A 24073-nucleotide genomic window follows, 5' to 3' on the forward strand; every position below is an offset into this window, starting at 1 on the left:
AGAAAATATTTCGTTTTGCTCTCGTTAACCACCAGACCGATTTGCTTCGCATTCTTATCTATTCTTGTTGAGGCCAATGATATGAATATCATCGGTGTACCCCAGCAGCTTAGACTCTTATAGAAGATGGAACCTTCTCGATTTTGTTGGGCAGCTAAAATTATTTTCTCCAAGAGTACTTAGTATAAAGAAGTCGCACGAAAGGGAAATCTCGTTTGGTATCGAATGGCTCGGAGAGATCCTTCCCGATCCTGTCAGAGCTTTTGATATTGCTCAACGTCAGTTTACACAGCCATATTAATTTTGCGAGCATAGCGGCATAAGGACAGCTTATTTTCGTGCTATACAAAAATTTAGGTCTTTTATTTAGGAATCGAATATTTAATAATATCCAATCCCAAACTGCGCTTTTAAACGCTCAAATAACACCAAATCTTAATTACACGAAGTAACTTGCCTGGTTTTATATCATATAACAGCATTAAATTTAATATCATGAAGAATTATTTCGAAGTAAGGACGATATAAAGAACCATTTCGTATGCGCACTCACATTAATAAGCAAAGTGTTATACCATTAATGTTGGAAATAGCAGTAGGAGTTGCTATGAACGTAATGTTGCATATAATCGAGAAAACACATGATATCATTAATCTCCACGCAGCTTGCGGAAAAATGTCTTATTTACGTGCAACATACATACATATTTAGTTTACTTAGAATTGTTTCTATACGCGCTGCTTGAAGTGAGGAACTTGAGCTTATTGTAATAAAACGTTCAAACAATCTCGTATAACAGCAAATGCTCATCGACTGAAAGTGGTTAGTGGTTAGTATATTTCATTTTTCCGGACAGGAATTATGATTTATGATCGCTCATTATTCACACAAAGTGTTTACTATGCTTTGAGTATAAAGTTTTCTATAAATGCCCATCCCTATATACAGGTTATGTTGAAAATGCTATGAGATGACTATAGTATACTTTTCCAACATTTTGCGCATGGCGAATATCTGGTCTGTAGTTTATTTTTCAGGTCTAAGGCCACACTGATAAGGTCCAATCAGTTTGTTGACGGTGGGCTTTAACTTTTCACACAATACGCACGATAGAACCTTATAGGCGATTTTGAGGAGGCTTATCCCACACTTAAATTCCAATCGTTATGCTTGCTTTCGTCCGACTATATTTTACAAAGAAGCTGATGCATGCTCCTTATTAGTTCTTCGTCGCTGTGTTTGAATATCTCTTCATAGTTCTTCAGACGGGTAATTGCTATTTGAACTTCTTCATGGTCGGGCAATGGAACGACTGCTCCATCGTCTCGATTGGGGAATCGGTTTCGCCTTCTCCTGGTGTTGTACTTTCACTGCCATTCAGCAGGCTGTAGAAGTGTTCCCTCCATAATTTTAGTATGCTCTTGCCATCGATCACTAGATCAACTTTGGGGGTTCTACAAGAGTATGCTCCGGTCTTGAAACCTTCTGTTAACCGCCGCATCTTTTCGTAGAATATTCGAGCATTACCCCTGTCAGCCAAGCTCACGCATTTCGGCCTCTCTGGTTTTCTGTCTGCAAATGCAAATGTACTCGTTTGAATTTTTCGAACTTTTTTGTACGCAATAAGGTATATTTTAAGATTTTGTTTTTTAATATTGAAAAATAACGGAGTTATATGCTGTCTTCGGAGCTTCATGCTGCTGACATGAAATAAACTATTAAACTTAAAGATATAGTATTTCCTATACAATGACCTACGATCTCGTTTCGAGAAAAACGCGTTTAAAGTTTCACCTACATATAAATAGTATATACTTATGTATGTTTCTACCTGCGAGCGGTCACTCCTTCGAACGCTGCCATCCAAAAACTATCCAAGATACGACCTTGCCGATTTCTGGAAATACAGACTATCAAAAAGCAAAAAAATAATATTTTTTTGAAACTGTCACACTAGTATAGCTTCTTAAAGTCGCCAAGTACGATTTTGACATCGTAGTGTGGGCAGCTTTCATAGGTGCGCTCCAAGCGCTCATAGTAGGCATCTTTGGTCACATCGTCCTTCTCTTCCGTCGGGACGTGGGCGCCAATAAGAGATATGTTGAAGAACTTCGCTTTGAAGCGAATTGTGGCTCGACATTCATGTCCTCAAATCGTAATCCTTAGTTCGATTGCCATAGTCGTCATCAAAAGGAGGGTCTCTCATCTGAGGCTGATTGTTAGTTTTTATTGGATGCGTCTTTTTACGTGGCGGATCACAAACCCAGTGCAGAATCTTACTGAGGGGATGTTTCGCCTTCTCACTTTAGCTCGCCTTCAAACGGCAACCTGGAGGATATTTGTTCTAGGACCAGAAGTTATGAATTGCTTGAGCCATATGCAAAAAAACCGTTTCTGGCCACTCCCAAGTGAATGGCGATCAGAGAACTTTCCTCACTTGCGTGAACTTCTCACATGACTCCATCCTCCTATTTTATGCACATACTCGTAAATTTAAATAAGGTCGCAATCAAATTTCTTTAGAACCATTCACGTTATTGGCAATTTTTTTGTTTGTTAAATGTATATACATATTATATTTGAAAAGGACCCCAATATTTTTACGCAACATTATTCTACTTATTTCAATAAATTTTTTCATCGAAAACTAATAAATTAAGTTTATTTCACGAATTAACAAAAGTGTTTAACCTTTTGTTTACAATATATTGTACATATGTACATTCTATTTTAGGATTCTTCTTCTCAACTAAAAAAAGTCATAACATGTCGGCATAGTGCAATTTGTTTTTGTAATAGTTTTCACAGTCTAAAAGCAATTTATAACCGGACATGAGTACGTTCCATTGGCTGGACATGGCAAATATAATATTAATATTTCGTTCCAATTCTGATAAATGGACAATATTTCATAAAATGTGTCAGTAAAATTGTGTACAATTTATAGTTTCCGCTTTTTTAAATTCTTATTAGTTTGAGTTATTTTTATACAGTTTTTTTAAGAACAATACGAGTACGCAAGCGTTTTTCTCGCGGTGGCTCAAAGGAAACTAGTGCTATAATGGTCAGTCATTCACTCCTGCTTAACATCAGCTCATATTTCTTAATTCAATAGGGTGTGAGTTGCAGTTTCGGAGCGGCAAATTACTGTCAAAAATTCCTCATGTTGGTTGCAAAGAACGATGAAATTGTAATATTTTTAAATTTCTTGTCACGGGATGTTTAATACTTGTACAATAATTCATTTTGATTTTCACTTCACGTCTGACCGACTTTACTCCATATAATTAGTTTTTTAGTATGTGCCATGTCAATAGTATGTGGTATTGGGAAAATAAGATAAAACCGAGTCAATATTACACCCGAACTTAACCCTTCCTTACTTGTTTTAGTTTAAGTTAGTCAAAATATGAAACTTTATGCATTGTATTTAAGGATATGGATTGAGTAATTTAATCGAAAGTTTTGAACATTATTCAGCACACTTTTGAATATAAGTATAGGGACATTTTTTTCGTCACTTTTTAAGTTTCTAAACTTTAACGCGTTTTTCTCAAAAGAATTTTTTGAAAGTACATGCTAATTTGGCTAATTTTTCTTGGTTTTATATTTTCGAATAATTTCCAGCCGAGTTATGGTAAACACCGCCAGGTGTTTTTTTCGCAAGACGTTCTGGGAGAAACTCTCTTGCCAGCTCTTGCTTCAATATTTCTACATGAAAAAAACACCCTAGATTGTCAAAAGTATGTTCAATAATGTGCCAAAAGTCCAAATAAAACCATATTTAAGAAATAAATTCGCAAAAAAAGTCCTTAGTACAAAGAAAATTTCGAGTTCGTAGATGGGCGTGTTCGGATCACTGCCAAGCCCACAAATCGCCATTAACCGAAAACATATAAAGCGCCATAACTAAGCACTGTAAATTAATACAGAGGATCGTAGTAGCAAGGGGCACTTGCAGGTAAAATTAAAAAAAAGGTGATCGTGGCCCCGCCCTCTACCAAGTTTAATCTAAATATCTCCTAAACCACATCTACAACAACTAAATTTGCTAAGTACAAATCTTCTAAGAACTTATAGCGACAGAGTGGATGAAATCGGAGAATAAGCCCCGTTCACTCCTCATATAACGCTACTGTTAAAATCCACTAATAAATACTCCAGAAACATTAAAATTTACCACAGAGATGGGATGGGAGAGGTTAATGGGAGCCAATGTGAAAACTGGACGATATACTTAATATAAAGATTTTCGAAACTCCGGGTGACCGCATATATCGGTCAATACGTTAGTTATCCCAATGAAAATAAGATAGCGTCTTTTTTCAGTGTTTCTTTTTGCCTAAAATAGTTAAATTTGAGAGAAAACTTGACTCCCCCATATATGTAACTAATATCAAAATTTTCGAACATCCAGCTGACTTTACTCCATATGATTGGTTTTACACCTTAAAATATTTCCCTGACTTTGTTTCTTTCAAATTGCAAGAGTATAAAATGTCCGGTTGCATCCGAACTGAGCCCTTCCTTACTTGTTTTATTGTAATGTTGGTTAATTTTCATTTGCGTTAAAATACTGTATTCCAAAAAAAAATGGAGTTTTATTAGTGTATTTGCACTTTTATTTTGGACTGTATCTACATACATACGTTTTAAATTAACTAACCACATATGTATGTACATATGTACATACATATATGTACATGTACATAGATATGTGAGAACATATAAATCTGTCGGAGATACCCTCGTCTTGAATATTAAAATACAAAAAGAAAATGGAGCAGGCATTAAAGTAAATAAGTCTTCTTCTTCTTTACTGGCGTAGACACCGCTTACGCGATTATAGCCGAGTCAACAACACCGCGTCAGTCAGTCCTTCTCCACTTGCAGGACGGGAATTATGAGCGACTTATAGAGTTTGGCTTTTGTTCGTCGAGAGAGGACTTTACTTTTCAATTGCCTACTCAGTCCGAAGTAGCACCTGTTGGCAAGAGTGATCCTGCGTTGGATTTCCAGGCTGACATTGTTGGTGGTGTTAATGCTGGTTCCTAAATAGACGAAATTATCTACAACTTCAAAGTTATGACTGTCAACAGTGACGTGGGAGCCAAGTCGCGAGTGCGACGACTGTTTGTTTAATGACAGGAGATATTTCGTCCTGCCCTCGTTCACTGCCAGACCCATTTGCGTTGCTTCCTTGTTCAGTCTGGAGAAAGCAGAACTAACGGCGCGGGTGTTGAGACCGATGATATCAATATCATCGGCATACGCCAGCAGCTGTACACTCTTATAAAAGATTGTACCTGCTCGATTCAGTTCTGCAGCTCGAATAATTTTCTCCAGCAGCAGATTGAAAAAGTCGCACGATAGGGACTCGCCTTGTCTGAAACCTCTTTTGGTATCGAGCGGCTCGGAGAGGTCCTTTTTTTGTGTTGCTCAATGTCAGTTTACACAGCCGTATTAGTTTTGCGCGGATACCAAATTCAGACATCGCGGCATAAAGACAGCTCCTTTTCGTGCTAACGAAAGCAGCTTTGAAATCGACGAATAGGTGGTGAGTGTCGATTCTCCTTTCACAGGTCTTTTCCAAGATTTGGCGCATGGGGAATATCTGGTCGGTTGTTGATTTACCAGGTCTGAAGCCACACTGATAAGGTCCAATCAGTTTGTTGACGGTGGGCTTTAATCTTTCACACAATACGCTCGATAGAACCTTGTACGCGATGTTGAGGAGGCTTATCCCACGGTAGTTGGCGCAGATTGTGGGGTCTCCTTTTTTATGGATTGGGCATAGCACACTTAAATTCCAATCGTTGGGCATGCTTTCATCCGACCATATTTTACAAAGAAGCTGATGCATGCTCCTTATCAGTTCTTCGCCGCCGTGTTTGAATAGCTCGACCGGCAATCCATCGGCCCCTGCCGCTTTGTTGTTTTTCAGGCGGGCAATTGCTATTCGAACTTCTTCATGGTCGGGCAATGGAACGTCTGCTCCATCGTCATCGATTGGGGTATCGGGTTCGCCTTCTCCTGGTGTTGTGCGTTCACTGCCATTCAGCAGGCTGGAGAAGTGTTCCCTCCATAATTTAAGTATGCTCTGGGCATCGGTGGCTAGATCACCTTGGGGGGTTCTACAAGAGTATGCTCCGGTCTTGAAACCTTCTGTAAGTCGCCGCATCTTTTCGTAGAATTTTCGAGCATTACCCCTGTCGGCCAGCTTATCAAGCTCTTCGTACTCACGCATTTCGGCCTCTTTCTTTTTCTGTCTACAAATGCGTCTCGCTTCCCTCTTCAACTCTCGGTATCTATATATCCCGCACGTGTTGTAGTCGATCGTAACGTTGCGAGGTAGGCAGCCTGTTTTCTCCCCGCGCCGACACGGCACTCCTCGTCGTACCAGCTGTTCTTTTGCACTTTCCGAAAACCAATGGTTTCGGTTGCAGCTGTACGTAAGGAGTTTGAAATGCCGTCCCACAGTTGCCTTACAGCGATTTGTTGACGAGTGTTCTCGGTGAGCAGGAATGCAAGCCGAGTAGAAAGTCGTTCGGTTGTCTGTTGTGATTGCAGCTTCTCGACGTCGAACCTTCCTTGTGTTTGTTGGCGTGCGTTTTTTGCTGCACAGAGGCGGGTGCGAATCTTAGCTGCAACAATATAGTGGTCCGAGTCGATGTTAGGTCCTCGGAGCGCACGCACATCTAAAACACTGGAGACGTGTCTTCCGTTATCACAACATGATCGATCTGGTTGGTGGTTTTTCGATCCGGAGACAGCCAGGTAGCTTGATGTATCTTCTTATACTGGAATCTAGTACTACAGATAACCATATTTCGGGCTCCGGCGAAGTCGATCAGCCTCAACCCATTTGGGGATGTTTCCTCGTGGAGGCTGAATTTACCGACCGTAGTGCCAAAGATACCTTCTTTTCCCACCCTGGCGTTGAAGTCGCCAAGCACGATTTTGACATCGTGGCGGGGGCATCTCTCATAAATGCGAACCAAGCACTCATAAAAGGCATCTTTGGTCACATCGTCCTTCTCTTCCGTCGGGGCGTGGGCGCAAATCAGCGATATGTTGAAGAACCTCGCTTTGATGCGGATTGTGGCTAGACGTTCATTCTCCGGAGTGAATGATAGTACTCGGCGACGGAGTCTCTCTCCCACCACGAATCCAACACCAAACTTGCGCTCCTTTATATGGCCACTGTAGTAGATGTCACAAGTCCCTACTCGTCTCTGTCCTTGTCCCGTCCATCGCATTTCTTGGACGGCGGTGATGTCAGCCTTTATTTTCACGAGGACATCAACCAGCTGGGCAGCGGCACCTTCCCAATTAAGGGACCGGACATTCCAGGTGCATGGCCTCAATTCGTAGTCCTTATTTCGTTTGCCATGGTCGTCATCAAAAGGGGGGGCTCTCATCTGAGGCTGTTTTTTTCCTTTTCATTGGGGGTGTATTTTTACGTGGCGGGTCCCAAACCCAGCGCACAACCCTAAGTAGGGGATATTTCGCCTTCTCACTTTAGCTCGCCTTCAAACGGATGTTCTTAGGCTACCCAGAGGATACTTGGTCAAAGACCGGAAGTCGTGAGCTGCTTGAGTCATATGTAAAAGAATCATTTCTGGCCACTCCCAAGTGAATGGCGATCAGAGAACTTTCCTCACTTGCGTGAACTTCTACACATGACTCCATCCTCCAAGTAAATAAGTGGAGATATGAAAATAATAACTGTTTGGTGCTAAATAAAGTAACTAGCTAAGGCTATTTACATATATACTAGAATACATACATATGTATATATGTATGTATGTATAAGTACATCTGTGATATCTTATGTAATTACATTCACACGTACATACGCTTATTATATGTATAAGCATGCATGGATTTGTACACATTAAAAAAAGCACGCTTAATTCAAAGCATTTGAGCCAATCATAATTTTTCATTCGTTGCTTCGACGACAAACATTTGGTTGGCAACAAGTCTCAATCTGGTGAAACGGTTGAATTATATCCATTTCGTTCAAATACCAAGTTATTCGCATACACACCTATTTACATATGTAAATACATAATTTGATGCATATTATGCATGCAGTGATACACAATCGTATTCACAAGACACGCAGCTCATTCGACAAATTACCGCAATTGAGATAAAATAGGAAATAAGTTTGCAACAATAAAGCAGCAACAAGGGAGCCACACAGCAAGGAAATATGGTAAAAGAAGAAAAATTACACAAATTGTTTATTATAAGTATATATGTATGTATGTACATTATTCAAATTTATATGTATGTATACATTGTCTTGAAAAAATAACTGTAGCTGCATAAATGCCAGTTCACACACGGGCTCTCGGCTAAAACGGACCGTGCCGCTCGTGCTCTGTTAGCAGACTTTGTGTTCTAGCTCATAACAGTTCCCAGCTATAAATTTCAACCCTCCTTTTCATTTGGAAATCCTTTTCATGGTTTCAAATGAATATAAGATATGTTCAGAAATTTGAATTTTGTTATATGTATATGTGTTCGAAGTAATATGCATAGTATAATAAGAGTATTTTAGAAAATATATGCTGAATAAGGATAAAAATACGATATTTCAATATTTAATTAAAAAATTGAATAACATTTAGCAGTATTAAATTTAATAATACATAATTAATTTTAATAAAAATGCAGATACTTTTACTGTTTTTAAATTTATATAAAATAGTAAGATGCTTTTAGATTTATTTCTTTTAACCACAAAGGATTTACATAGTTCGAATATAATGTTATTTTAAAAATTAAATGTAATTAATTCATAAAGGTTTTATACTTAATAGAAAAAATATAAAGTAACAAAATCGTGGGCTTTTAATACTTTCCGTCAAAAATTTGGCCTTGAATAGCGGTTAGTCAATACATTCTGATAGCTTGCGGAATTTTGTGAAAAAGAGGACGGAAATCTCTACTCGAGTGTCTCTTTTTACTCGTGTGAACGCACAGGACGACACCAAAAGAGAATTTGCCGATAATGAGCGACAAAAGCGTCTCCATGTGAATGCCATCTAAGCGCTACAAGTTTCATACAACTAACTATAAATATAACAGCAACAAATAATGTAAGCACCAGGCAATAAATAAAAGCGAATAATAAATATAAGCTTACAAAGGATGGCAGTTGGGGCGGATATGATATTTAAAGAAACGAGATATGTATAATCTAATATCAAGTGGCGTGCTGAACACAATGACCGCGACAGACTGCAGCAGCACGACAGTGAACTGAAAATGGCGTTGTGAATCCTACTACATGAAGATTTGTGAGAAGGCAGCAACATAACAACGGCCGGCATGTACACAAGACAATACAGCTCTCCAATTTGCATGTACACAAATTCGTTGTGGCCATACTAATACCTTTCACTTCAATGAAATTTTAATATTTTGTTCAAAGCGAAATTTTTTATGCAAAAAATAAGTAAATAGGTACATATTTTTGTTTTAAATTATCAATTGTTATTACAAATGATATAATAGAGCTATAATAGAGTTATGTTATGCTTTTATTTGTAAAATAACATCACATTTGTTAGAACTGTGAATAATTTTACATTTTATATATTAGTGGCATCACCACTCTACCTCATCTCTGTACCTTCAACTGTACTGTCGTTGACAAATATAAGAATATATTGAAGTTAGCGAGAGCGACAACTGTCGGCCTGAAGTCGTGTTGTCAAAATAACTGTGTCCAGAAGAACGTGTGTATTTAAATATTTGACAGATGTCGTTTGCAGTCTGTCGCGGTTATTGTGTTTAGCACAAGAGAATAACAGTACTGCTCGAAAAATCCAATTACATTGTAAACATAGTCTTCGGTTTTCTGTGTTCTTGTCCTAACATTTCGCCGCCAAGCAGTTCGGCATTTCTTTTCAATTTGAAAATCTTTTCATGGTTGCAATTGCTCTAAGTTCCAAATTAATATTTACATTATGTTTGCAATTTTGAATTTACGAAAAGTATGAATAAAGATAATAATAGAGTAATCAAAAATATTTTTGTACACCGCGTCTATGATGCGTACAATGAGCAGCAGGAAAAGTGAATTTGCCGATAACAACAAATGATGCCTCGTCTGAACACCGTCAAACACATTAAAATTTATAATTTATCGGACTTCCAAGAGGCCAGTCGTATTTTTTTTATATGTTGATATTATAAATTGTTCAACTGTATTAAATGCTTTTTTGTTGTAGGAGCCGCTAAGATTAGACTTGCTTTTATGGCGTTTTCGTTTGTTAAAAGAAATATGTATATATATCAAAGAATTTGTTCATCAATTCTTAGCCAAACATAATAATAATACTGTAACGATGCCCGTGCTTCTTTATTCGATAGACAACGGCATTGATGATAGACATTTTCCTACATATTTCCAAAAATAAAGAGAACTTTAAAGGGCCATCGTTTTACAAGATAGATGAAAGAGCTAAAAGCTATCCCAAAAATCGCATTTAAAAATATATGGTTAACTTTTTTAACTGAAATTTCAGGCGAAACCCCATTCGTCGAAATATTTTTACTAGGTTGATATGGTTATCGCTTGTATTTCTGAAGCACAAGAAGTAAAAGTTGGCCAAAATTATAGGCCGACAACTCTTGATTTTTGCACCACAATAATCCACCGTCGCATACTGCATTGTCTCTTCATCAGTTTTTGGAAATATTTTCAACCAATATCCTGCAATAACCGTATTCGCCTGATTTAGCTCCATGTGGCTCCTGTCTATTCAGCAAACTCAAACGAACGCTTCGGGGAAACCGTTTTGAGACATTAAATGTGAATCGATATGCACATTGAGATCACAACTGTTGCAAGGACTGGAAAAAATGTTGTCAAAAGTATATTGGGGCCAAAGGGGATTGTTTTGAGGGAGACGACACATATTTCAAAGAATAAATTAAGAATGTTAAAATTATGAACAAAGTCTCACTATTTTTTACACATAGTATTAAGTGCATAATATCGATTACGGACTATTTGGAAGGTGGCGACGTTAATGCTGGCGAATGAATAAATATGTATATAGTATGTACATACATACATATTTTTAAAAACCCACCACGTTGATTGAAAAGATGATGATGCGTTATGTTCGACGCATGTTACAAACGTAAATCCTAAAATTTTCATATAAAACTACCCAGGTGAGTACTGTTAAAATGAAAGAAAATACAATAAGCATGCATTAGAATAAGGAAAACTAAGGGCAAAAACCAGGAATTTGGGAGATCGCATAAGAGGCTCAAACTGACCTCTGGTATAGTGTGGTGCCGTGTTATGCTATAGAATTTATAACTTTAAGTATGCTAACTAAACTAAATACATTTTCAAAGATTTGTCGATTATTAAAACTTATAAATGTTAAACTTGCCTAGTTTTTAACAAAATTTTATTAAATTGTTATTAAATGTTTTAAATTTTATAAAAAAAAATTATAAAATAATTGTGATCTACTTATTAAAAGACTGCTTATTCATTATGACTTATGGAGTAATATTAAGGTAATAGCAAAAAGGAATGAAGAATTAAAAATATATCACAGCTAGAGTTGCATTTTAAGACAATAAAGAAAGTTCCATTGAAGGTGTCTATTCTATGTACATATACCCTCCAGGTTTGTGTCATCAGTGCGTTCGGTATGAAGCGACGTTAGAAGTTAGTCATCGTTAGAAACGTTACGTAGTGGCTCAACAGGTTCTAACAATGGACTTTTACTACATGTGGAAATGTCCAACGAATCATACATAGTTTCGAGACGTCGAATTCCTATTTGCTAAAGGTGGTCGTAAGTTTATAATCCCTAAGTCGTTGGAAACATTGGCGTATGTGTATACAGCATCAAGATGAATAAACATGATGTTTATACCACGAAAAACTGAGCTTTGGACTGTGCGTAATGCATTCCGTAAACCAATGATAGACAAAGTCGAAGGATCGAAGGGAGTCGCTATCGCCGCTTTGCAATCAAAAATTGTATATTTATTTATTGGCGCTTGGTGAATGACCCTTTTCAAATCGATTTTAGAAAATACGAGTTTTCCAGCAAGAATGTTAGAGAAATTGTGCAGAAATGGTAACGAGTATTGATCGGGAACCGTTACTGAACGCACGGTTTACATATCTAGTGCAGTAGGCTTACCCAGATACTATTGGATGGACCAATCAGTTTCATCAGCTAATCAAACTCCACTTTTGCAGCGACTAGTTTTTCGGGCAACTTAGCCTATATGTTACACTTTAGTATAACGGATATGTTCTCATCGATATTTATTAAAAAAATTAGTTTCGTTAGTTTTAGACTGTGTGCCTAATTCTAAAACCGTAGAAGATAAGCGAGCAAATAAAGATTTATTTGATAAAAAAAATTTAACAGCTCTCGGCCTTTAGTTTCATTGTATGAGGTCCACGTAACCTAGACGGAGACCTCGAACGAACGACGCAAACTTATTTATTATATTTCAAATTTTAAGTTAGAAACTTCACTAAGCAACAGGATGCTCTTACGCTTGTTATTCGTATTCCAATGGTTTCAATAAGCCAACTTTACTCCATTAAGGGAGTTCTTCATTGACTGAAACAAATGGTAGTCCCATTGTGCAAGGTCAGGGCTATATGGTGGATGCATCAAAACTTCCCAGCCAAGCTCTCCTAGTTTTTGACGTCATCAAAGATGTGTGTGGTCTAGCGTTGCCCTGATTTTTTCGATTACTTGCTTCAATCTCACCAGTTTTTCACAGTTAAATATAGAGTCAATCGGTTATCGGGCTGAAGCAGCTCATAGTGGATGATCCCACCAAACACTTAGCGCAACCTTTCGGGGCGTCAATCTTGGCTTTGTGACCAGATATTGAGCTTCACCAGGCTTGGACCTTTATCTTTTTCATATAATACATTATTGTTGTATTTGGTCCACCTTCTGTCTCCTGTTACCATTCGCTTAAGTATGGTTCGATTTCATTTCGTTTCAGCAAAGAATCGCAGATGTTAATTCGGTCCATTAAATTTTTTCAAAGTCAGTCGCAGAATTTCACAGACACGATAATTCAAAATGGATTCATAGAAGTTTGTATTGACATCGGGCTTGTACAGTTATTTAAACTCTTGTTTACATCCCGGCTGCTCAAAAAGTATTATTCCATACATTCTTCCTCGTTTTTTACATAATTCTTACATAAAGTTTTACCTACTACCGCAAATACAATGTCATACACAAAACTAATTTTTTGAAATTCATTTCACATTTCTTTACATGTCTTTAAACCTCCACGTACACTCATATTTCCAACAATTCAACTGTAACAACAATAATTTATATCTGAACAACACTACGAATAGCTTTGAACTACTACCACATACTGCCAATGGTAACCGTAGGAAATGGAGGAGACCATTCGTCAGTGTTAAGACTAAAGCGCGATCTCTCCGCCAAACAGATACTACAGGAGCAAACAAAAGAGATCAGCTCTACAGTGGAGCTGGTACCACCCGTGGTCGACCATCCTCAAGGTGAGCATATAATGTGACACTAACAAAGTTAATTACAAATCGAAATACGCCACAACATGCGGTAACTGGAGAATGCCAAGAGCTACGCACTTGCCAATTATCGAGCTTCTCGGATACCACAGAAAACGTTAGATTACTGTTGTGTGTCTTCCATTCCTTTTTTTTTTTTTGCTTTTCATTAAATTCGTTTTTGCTAACAAACGTATAACTTTGTTTTGGTCGTGTTTTCTTCACTGTTTGTTTATTTGGTTGCCTTTTCCGCTCTGTGATGCCTGTCTTTCCATTCGTTCATCGTCGTAGGTCAGTGTTTGCTGGACGGTGTGCTTGTGATGGAAACGAATGTAACATGCGAAAAGCAAGTGGGCTGTCGAGCCATACAGAAGACAGGACAGTGTTGTCCTGATTACAAATGCGGTAAGTGAAAACTAACTGTTTGCCTATATGTATATCTATATGATTTAGAAAAGTCAGACAGTCTAACTTAGAACTACATAAGTATGTATATACATAAGTATTTGTATACCTTGAACAGGCTAAATTAAATTTTCGACGCAGTTTAAAGTACCTTGAAGGAAACGTCTTAGACCATATATAACACTATAAGCTTTTTATTAGATGACGTACGAAGACTTTATTCGAACACTATGTATACGAGCAAATGAAGTTACTTGTATGTTCTTGTTTTTATACTTTTGCAACCAGTTGCCACAGAATTTTGTTCAGTTGACTATTTGTCTGTCCATCCGTCCGTGCAGGCTGTAACTTGAGTAAAAATTGAGATATCTCGATGAAACTTGGTCCATAATCGGACCAATGCCACGTCCACAAATCGCCATTTACCGAAAGCTATAAAGTGTTATAACTAAGCACTAAATTAAAATATAATATAAAGCTGTAGTTTGGTGCAGAGGATCGTAGTATAATAGCAGAGGGCGTAGCCCCGCCCTCTTACAAGTTTAATGTACTTACGTGTGACCCCCGCTTACTCCCCATATAACGGTACTGTTAAAAACTACTAAAAGCGCGATAAATCAATAACTAAATACGCCAGAGACATTAAATGTTACCACAAAGATGGTATGAGAGGGCTTAATGGTAGCTGGTGTGAAAATTGTACGATGAGCTTGTCACCGCCCACTTTGGATGAAATCCCATATCTCGTTACCCGACATACCGCTTTCGAAAAAATATTGCACATGGCATTCTTATATTTTTAGCCACATTGTGAAAGTGAACAAAATCGGACAACAACCACGCCTACTTACCATTAAGCACAATTTAAAATTCCACTTGATTCGTTCAGTATCCAGTACAGAAATCAAGAAGAAATTAATATGACGGGATAAAACTTTACACGAATAATCTCTTTAGCGTGTGCCATCTTATGACTAAAAATTGCTTAAATCCAATAAAAACTGTTCAAGCCCCTAGGTACCGAATATTTAGACATCAGTACCTATTTTTCATTTTTGATCGAAAATGTCGGTCAATGTGTTATTGGCTCTAATAATGGTGCGTATGTATGTCAAAAATGGGTTGAATCGATATAGTTAATATTAAAGATTTTCGAACTTCTGCGTGACTTTGTACCGCATATATCGGCTAATATGTGAGTTATCCCAATGGAAAATAAGAGAGCTTGTTTTATTTATAACAATGTATCTTTGTGCCTGAAATAGAGAAGTTTGAGCGAAAACTTTCCCTAGCCCCTATATAACTAAGCTAGAACTTGCCCATTTCGGCACATTTTAGTTTTCCTATAATTTATTGAGCACTTTTTCAAACAAATCGAAATGCCTTTTATAAAACATATATTTTTTAATTTCCGCAAGCTACGTGTATTCGATGTTGCGTTTTGTTGGTACTCATATCCCTTACTAATGCTGACAAGTTCGGTCATTTTCAATGTTTAGTTAATTTTTGACAGCTGCTTTTCTTGGACGCGTTTTGGTTCGTTTTCGATTTTTTCTTATTCTTAAAAATTAAAAACAAAATTCAACGCGTGGACGCATTCCGAATGTTGACTGTGAATATGGTGAAGCTATCTTGAACAACAATAACCAATATCAGTGGTACAAAATGTTCTCAGAACGTGGAGAAAGTGGGGCTTTTGCACCATGATAACGCACTTGAACAAACCTCGTAATTTGAAGTGATTTCAAAGAGTAATTTTAGTTTTTATCTCTTGCAGCATCTTGCTACAAAGTATAACCTTAACCTAATAAAGATGGGTAAGTTACCATTTGATTCTGACTGAATCGAACTGTATATTGTTGCACGCTCGCTTTAATGAAGACAACAACGCAGTTTTTCTGAGACGCACAGCGAAAAGGTTAAGTTAACAACTAAATACCTATGTATATAAAATTTAATACGCATATATTAATGTTATTGGCTTTATATACATTAAAAAAGGTAAAGGAGAACACCAAATCAAGGTCAGAAAGAAAACAAAATTAAATAAAATATTATTGGTTTTTTAATTTAGAATTTAAGTTCGAATCAGTTGATTTCCTATAATTCGTTTTTTTTTTTAAATTTTGGTACAGAATAGATTTTATAAAAGAAACAATCTTGTTTATGTGCGCTTATGATTTAAATGAACGTGAAAGGTAGAACCGAAAGACAGCATTTGTGAATCTATTCTGCTTCGTTGTCTGCATCGTAACCCACGTGAGTTTAGCTAAAACATTTCTACTTGTCATCTTAAGCTAATTTCTATTGCTTTGGGTTTGTTTCTAACGGTTAAGGAATCTCAAATTTAGAAATCGAAATTCAAATTATTACGTTCGCTACAACGAGCCCTTTCTTGTAGAAACGGAACAGTGCGGGGAACATAGCGACTCCAATCTCAGAATGGTGTTTTTCAAAACGGTTTCCACTCTCAAAGTTTTGAAGATATCTAAGTTCAATTTGGAGAGAACATTTTTACGTCATTCGTCAAGTTAATTTCAACATTAAAAAAAAATTGTGAAAACCAGTGATTTTTCATAGAGTCACAATGACACGATCCTTTAAGTAAGCATATTGAGCGAAATCTCCATATTTCGATCAATAAAATTGGCAGCAAGCCTTTCGCTGAAGGTTCGTATGATCAATCAACATTATCTCTCGCAATATGAAGTTTGTAACCGAGAATCTTGGCTACTGGAAGATACTGTTTTGGGTATAGAACCGTTCTTAGCCAGGAGACAGGATCACCAGAACACAGATTCAACCAGCAACACGCAAAGACATATAACATCTTAGAGTGAGTTTTAAAAAGTCGTTTCATGTACCATAAAAGTAGAAAATTTAAAAATTGGATGTTGTGCAATACATAACATATGTATGTAAAGGTTATCAAATAGAAATATTGAACCCGGAATGGGGTAACAAACCGATTCCACTTTCGAACAAATAGCTGAAAATGAGAAAATCAGTAGTTTAAATAATATTAGTTGAAACCTAAAAAAATTCATTGCAAACAATTTGGCAATATAAAACGGAAAAATTTAAATAAATAAAAATTTTGAATTTTTGAAACTTGTGGTACTTTTGCTCTTCGCCTTTGTGAAAAAACTAAGTGCTGAACTGAACTAAATTTTGTCTTTGCTTGTAATTTTTGTGTTTTTTTCTGCATAAATTTGTTTATTTTTATTTTATTTTACTAAATAGTAATTAAAAAAAATATTACTTAAACAAGCCGTTTAATAAAATTTTAGACCACTATCGTCTAAGCTGTCGGCAACTGAACGTTTTGCGGATGTTCGAAAAAAACGAAAATGTCCCAATTTAGTGAACATGCTAAACAATTTGAAAACGGAAATTGAGAAAGTATTGTCCGGAAACGATTTGTACAACATGACTCAAAATTTAGTTTTTGCTGCGTCATACAATGTTGTCACAGCTCGAAACTTAGTACAATTAAATCATTTGTGAGCAATCGACCAATTTCGGCTTCATGTGAATGGTACACAATTATTAACAATGCCCGCACCAATCCATCCGGAGCTGCCTTGTGAAAATTAATCGTACAGATTTTTGATATTGGAAGAAATTTGCAGAGTTTTCAATACCAAAAAAAAAATATTAATTAAATACCTTAAGATGTAAAACGTCTACCAGAGGATCGGAATCTAAGCAATTTTATATAATATACTAAATATAAAATAAATTTACAAACGTAAAATTTATAGGTAAACAAAAAATATTAAACATTTATAAACACAATCTTTGTTTTTTAATACTTAAGTTGTAACGAAGCTTTGGTATTAACATTGGGGCTCTTCTGCGAATCGTACTTTATTTTATATTATAATTTTAATCAAACTTACAAAATTGTCTCCCGCGTTATAGTTTCAGCTTTACAACATTTCAAAGAAAGACGCATGGCACCTCTCAGTCGCAAACTTACTGGTGTACTATTAAATCATGATGATTTTGGGTCACATCTTGATTCAAGTAATCGAACTGCTGACTTAGATCTAGAAAAACGAAACTTCGAAAGTGCGGGCAATGTGTTGGCTGACATTTGGAGCAAGTTAGTCATTGATAATTTTCCAGTCGTTGCTGAATGTGTTGCACCAACTGTTACTGGACTGGATATTGAACAGGCTATGATGTTGAAAAATAATGCTACTTGGTCTGGTTCACTTGATTAAAGGCAACAATTTTTGTGAAAGAAAATGTTGATTAAAGTTTCTATATTTGATCTTTCAACAAATAGTTTTCTGCTAACTCAAGCTAAGACTGTACTGGTTTAAAAATACAAACACATCGAAATATTATTTCAGCTAACGGTATTTCGTAGCGGTAAAAGTTCGGCAGCTGCAATATTCTGCTCGATTTATTGGTTCACTTGAATAGAGGCACTTACAAATTTAGAAAAAATATATAAATAGATACAAGAACAAAGTTTTTTAACCATTATTTTTTAAAGATTAATATTTTGTGCTGCCACCTTGTTTGTAAATTACTTCATAAACACGTTGGGGAATGGATTTGTACAAACTCTCGAGATAGACTAGCGAAATTTCAGACCAGGCCGCTTTAATGCTTCGAATTAAATCATTTTTGTATTCAAATTGTTGTCCGTTCTCATAAACTTTACGAGTTGGATGGAAGTGTTGGCTTGATTCAACACAGAGTTACTATTGTCAGAAAAGGATTTTCTCTGAATTTCAATTGTATATTTCAAAAGTCAACTATAGATACTAGGGTCCGCATATTTAATACCTAGGGGCTTGAACAGTTTTGGTTGGATTTGGGCTATTTTTGGTCATGGCATACTTTAAAGGAATTATTAGTCCATAATTACATGCGATTATATTAATTACTTCCTGATTCGTATACTGGGAAGTGAAAGCTTAAAATAGATTTTATAATTGTGTTATAAAGGAAAAAGACGGGATGTAGTCCGATTTCGTCCATTTCGTACTGTGACATAAGAATATGAGAACTACGATCGATTTAGTTTTTAACAATACCGATATATGGGGAACGGGATTATCCTCCGATTTCATCCATTTTCACACTGTCGTTAAAAGTTCTTATAATATTCGTGCGAAACATTAAACCTATTAGAAAGCCGGGCCAAGTCCACTTTTTTTAATTTTTAGCCTACAGGTGCTAAATTTAGAGCTTTATATCTAAATTTTGTACATATGTAGTTATGACACTTTATAGATTTTCGGTTAATGGAGATTTGAAGGCGTGCCAATGATCCGATTACTTAATTTTTCTTTACCAAGGAACGCTTATACAAAGTTTCATCACGATATCACAATTTTTACTCAAGTTATAGTTTGCACGGACGGACAGACGAACAGACAGACAGTCACAGATCATTTATATATATACAGTGGCGGACAAAAGTCTACATACACCCCCTGTTTTCTTCGATGTGAGAGTACAAAAAGTTTTTAGAAAAATGTATTTATACAGTTTTATTCTAATATTTATTATAATAGCAATTAACTAAAAAAATCCATTATTTAACATAAAACAACAAATTTATGGAAGAAAAACTCAAAAATTGCTTTGACAAAAGTCTACATACAGTTCAAATCTCATACTTTGTACATTGTTATATTAAGAGTAAGGTAACGTTAGACTTTTTCTTTTATTTCAATATGTTTATTGTTTGATATTTATTGAATTTAGTTGTGGTTTAAACATTTCAATAGCTATAATGGCTCCGCGAAATGAAATATCAATTGATGTAAGAAATTTGGTGATAAAAGAAAGAAAAGAAAAAAAAATCGTATGGTGAAATTTCTAAAATTTTAAACTTGAGTCGAGCAACAGTGCAGACAATTCTAAAAAACTTTAAAAATAATGATTCCAACGAAAATAAACCGCGCAGTGGACGCCCAAAAAAACAATCTCGTAGATACGTCAGCCTGATTCTCAACGAAGTAGACCAAAATCCAAAAGTAAATGCTCCAAATATAGCCGAACGCATAGCAAGTACGTCACAAATGAGTATCCAACCAAGAACAATAAAAAAAAACTCTAAACGATAACGGATTCCACAGTAGAACACCAAGGAAGAAACCTTTTATTTCTGAAAAAACCGGAAACTTCGTTTAAAGTTCGCCAAAAAACACAAAGAAAAGGAAATGGATTTTTGGAAAAAAGTTTCATTTACAGATGATTCTAAATTCACTCTTTTTGGTAGTGATGAAAGGGCTAAAATTTGATGGAAAACTAACACCACGCTTGAACCGAAGAACGTAGTATCAATTGTGAAGCTCGGTGGAGGCAGCGTAATGGTTTGGGGAGCTGTTGCGGCCTCTGGAGTTAGAAAGTTGGACTTTATTGAAGATGAAATGGACGGTTATAAGTATAAGTCTCTTTTGGAACATAATTTGAAGCCTTTGGTGGATAATTTAGGGCTCGGTTCCGGTTGGATATTACAACAAGATAACGATCTGATACATGCGGCGCAAATTGTTAAGGACTGGTTGCTTTATTACACTCCAAGGCAATTAAATACACCACCTCAAAGTCCAAATATGGATATTATTGAACTTATCTGGGAGATTTTGGAGCGTAGAATTAGAAAGAACCAAATTTCTAGCTCTGCTATACTCTAAGAGCGCATATTGGGACCTTGGAACAGCATTACATTTGCAGCGTTGACAAATTTAGCAGAATCAATGCCACGGCGTCTTCAAGCAGTTATACTTTAGATACCAATGGGGACCCAACTAAATACTAAAACGTCTTAATAACTAGCATTTTTTACAGTTTTTCGCACTGAACTAAGATATTTTTGTACTGTATGTAGACTTTTGTCAACACAATATTTGAGTTTTTATTCCATAAATTTGTAGTTTTATATTAATTAATGGATTTTTTAAGTTTGTTGTTATTAGAAAGAAGATTAGAATAAAACTGTATCAACACATTTTTCTAAAAAGTTTTTGTACTCTCACATCGAAGAAAACAGGGGGTGTATGTAGACTTTTGTCCGCCACTGTATATATCCCTATATCCATTTCTATTGGTGTTAGGTGATACGTACAACGGTTAGGTGAACATAACTTTTATACTCTGTAGCAACATGTTGCAAGAGTATAAAAACGAAACTTAGAACTATATAACAATTCAGTATTTTTAACTTTTTTAATTTTAAGAGTTCTTAAAGAAAATTTTTTCATCTATACTGAAATATAAAACGTAAATAAAAGTTGTTATGTAAAAAGACACCTGATAGCAACGCAGCTGTGTGAATCATGTAACCATTCATTTTCCGAAAAGTTGAATAGAATTTATCCTCTTGGAGGATAACCGACATTTCACTGCTTTTTAAATTATATGTAGTTTGTTAATTTCATTTTATTCTACACTATATTTTTTCACTATTTGTAAAGGATCTACAAAAACATCTCGGTCACATAATTAACAACGATTGATGTTTTTATTTAAAAGCTAATGTTTTGTGGAAAAACCATGCATTAGTAAAATTAATTTCTTCATCTTTACCTTTTCGAATCGTCGGTAAAATTTCCGACTTTGTACCATCGAACCTCTAAATAACCAGAAATTGATTCTCAATGGGGTTCATGTTTGGAGTACATAAAAGCCAATACAAAAATAGTCACATTTAATTAGTTGATATATTTGGGGTCGTATAAGTATAGAAATATATTGGTACATCCCATATACAACCTTCTCCGTATTCAGCGTTGGTCGAGTCTATTTAGAGTGAAATTGAAAAAGATAAATGTATTAATTGAAGCGGCATAATGCTATGATGAAAAAAATATCCATTGATAAATTAGAAACCAAAAAAAAAAACATTAGAGCTTGAACTACAACAAATAAATAAGCCATAATTTTATTTTCAATTTATAATAATTCGTTTATGTATATTTATATATATTTAAATAATTTTAATATTAATACAATACATACTATGCACTTATATTGAGTAGTCAAAAAAGGCTTTTCGTATTTTGTCAATAAATGTCGTTGCATTCGTATATCTCCAGTGCTACAAATTACATTGTGTAATTTCATATAATTTTTGAAGGTTTAAAGCTTCATGCAACCGAACAAAAATTAGATTCGGGGAAATTGAAAAAAGTTACAGCTGTTCAAAAATGAGTAAAAATTATGAAGAAATTTGCTATATTTTGAAATTTTTGTATAAAAAAAGGAAGAATGCCACGCAAGCCACCAATGAAATTTGTAAAGTTTACGGAGACGATGCTGTATCAGTTCGTGTAGCACAACAATGGTTCACTCGCTTCCGTTCTGGAAAAATGGCAGAAAGCGGTCGAACCAAATGATACATGTTTGTTTATTTATTTATTAGAATAAATATAAAAAAATAAGTTGAAGTTTGATTAGAAATACAAAAAGGCTTTTTCGATTACCCTTCTAAAAAGCTATTTCTAATTCTATTTGCTTCGTCGGCAGGCATATCATTTATATCATTTTCATCTTCGTTGGAATATGCATTTTCAGATTTATCCAGGTTTAACTCATTTACATATATTTTCATTTGAATTAAAATGCAAACGAATGTTATGTAATGCGCAGCATAAATTAACAATACGTGCTGCTTTATTTGGTGCGTAATTTAGTCCTCGTTCGCTACAAAAATAACGAAATACCGATTTTAATAAACCTCTTGTTTTCTCAATAACAATTCGGCCTTTAGCATGATATGTGTTGAATCTCCTTTTTCGAACGCATGTTATTGGTTCCCTAAATGGAGTTATGCCACGGTTGAAGAGGTTAGCCTTTGTCACCTTCTCAAAATATATATTTTATTAGTACATTCGTATAAATTGATAGTATTTTTAGCATTTATTCTTACCTAGTATTAAATATGCATGTCCTCTCAGATAATTTGATGCGTTTATAATTTTCAAATCGCTCATATCCCATATGTGAGAATCATGACTACTGCCTGGATATTTAGCACAAACGTATCGTATTTGCATCTTGTGGTCAACCGCCTACATATGAAAAACATATACAGGTATATATAGAGTACTGACTGAAAAGTTAATTCTGAAAAAGCCTAACCACCAGACCTTAAGACTTGAGAATAATTTTCGTTCAAAATACAGATGCTTATCTCTTTACGGCACCATTATCTTCACGTGAGTTCCTTCAACTGCTATTGCCACACCAGGAATTTTTGATTTGCCAAAAAAATATGTTTTTGCTTCCAATTCCTTGCTGGAGGTCTTGTCAATGGAAATCCACCTTGAACATAGTCTCTAATCAAGAATGTTGAATACTTCATCTAATACAACGCAAAATGTCGATTGGGCCATATAATTATTACAATGTTAATAATTACCTGTGGCTAAAAAACGAAGACATGGAGCAAGTTTTATTGTTGGAGAAAGAACCTCATTTTTCGTCATTTGCAAGTTTATTTTCGCATTCCCCTAAAGTGTATATAAATCCCCTTTTGTTGATCCGAAATTTTTTTTTGAAACTGCGTATGTGCATACATACATATGCGCATTGCACTTATAGTCATCCTTTTCCAACACGTCTTTTGAAAAATTCGTCAAATTTCTGCGCTCACGACGAATGTTTCCACTATTTTCATCATCACTATCCATTTTAAATATTTGTAAAAACGAAGCAAAAAGCTAAGACAATTTATTTAATTTTTCAAACTTTTCAAATTTGTTGATAATCCTGACGGTATAAATGATCGCATGAACATTTTCGATCGAAAACTCTTTCCCCAACGAATTCGATTTCGATGCGGATTCAATAATTAGACCCATTGTTCTTTCTCGCTTGATACAAGTTTTATTTCCTTAAGGACCTCTTTTAGACAAATGGGAACCTATTGAGATTGCTAACTATAGACAATTGTATTTGACACACATAAAAACTATTTTTTTTTATTTTATAAGAATATTTTAACATAGGTTTCAAAAATAACATCTTCAGAGCGTTATCATCTAAAACAAGATCGTAACTTTTGTTTTTTTTTGTATTCATTATGCAATATCAATACGGTATTAAATTTCCCAAAATTTCAG

At 35.5% G+C, this 24073-nt stretch overlaps 1 protein-coding gene and 1 pseudogene across 6 annotated transcripts in view; one reads left to right on the top strand and one right to left on the bottom strand.

Annotated features, from left to right (window-relative positions):
- LOC105227136 (uncharacterized) overlaps positions 1-24073 on the top strand; it is a 119066-nt gene that overhangs the window by 89212 nt on the left and 5781 nt on the right. For 4 of the 6 annotated variants that reach the window (XM_049450117.1, XM_049450122.1, XM_049450137.1 and 1 more), the window contains 2 exons: positions 13395-13565; positions 13866-13979. The exons of 1 other annotated variant lie outside the window; for it this stretch is intronic. In XM_049450117.1, coding sequence (XP_049306074.1) covers positions 13395-13565; positions 13866-13979 — 285 coding nt within the window. The remainder of the gene's footprint in view (positions 1-13394; positions 13566-13865; positions 13980-24073) is intronic. One more of the 6 variants, XM_049450148.1, reaches the window with a different exon arrangement.
- On the bottom strand, positions 22179-23812 carry LOC115066407 (putative nuclease HARBI1; annotated as a pseudogene).

The sequence above is a fragment of the Bactrocera dorsalis genome, chromosome 1 (genome assembly GCF_023373825.1).
Source record: "Bactrocera dorsalis isolate Fly_Bdor chromosome 1, ASM2337382v1, whole genome shotgun sequence".
In the NCBI taxonomy this organism is placed as follows: Eukaryota; Metazoa; Arthropoda; class Insecta; order Diptera; family Tephritidae; genus Bactrocera; species Bactrocera dorsalis.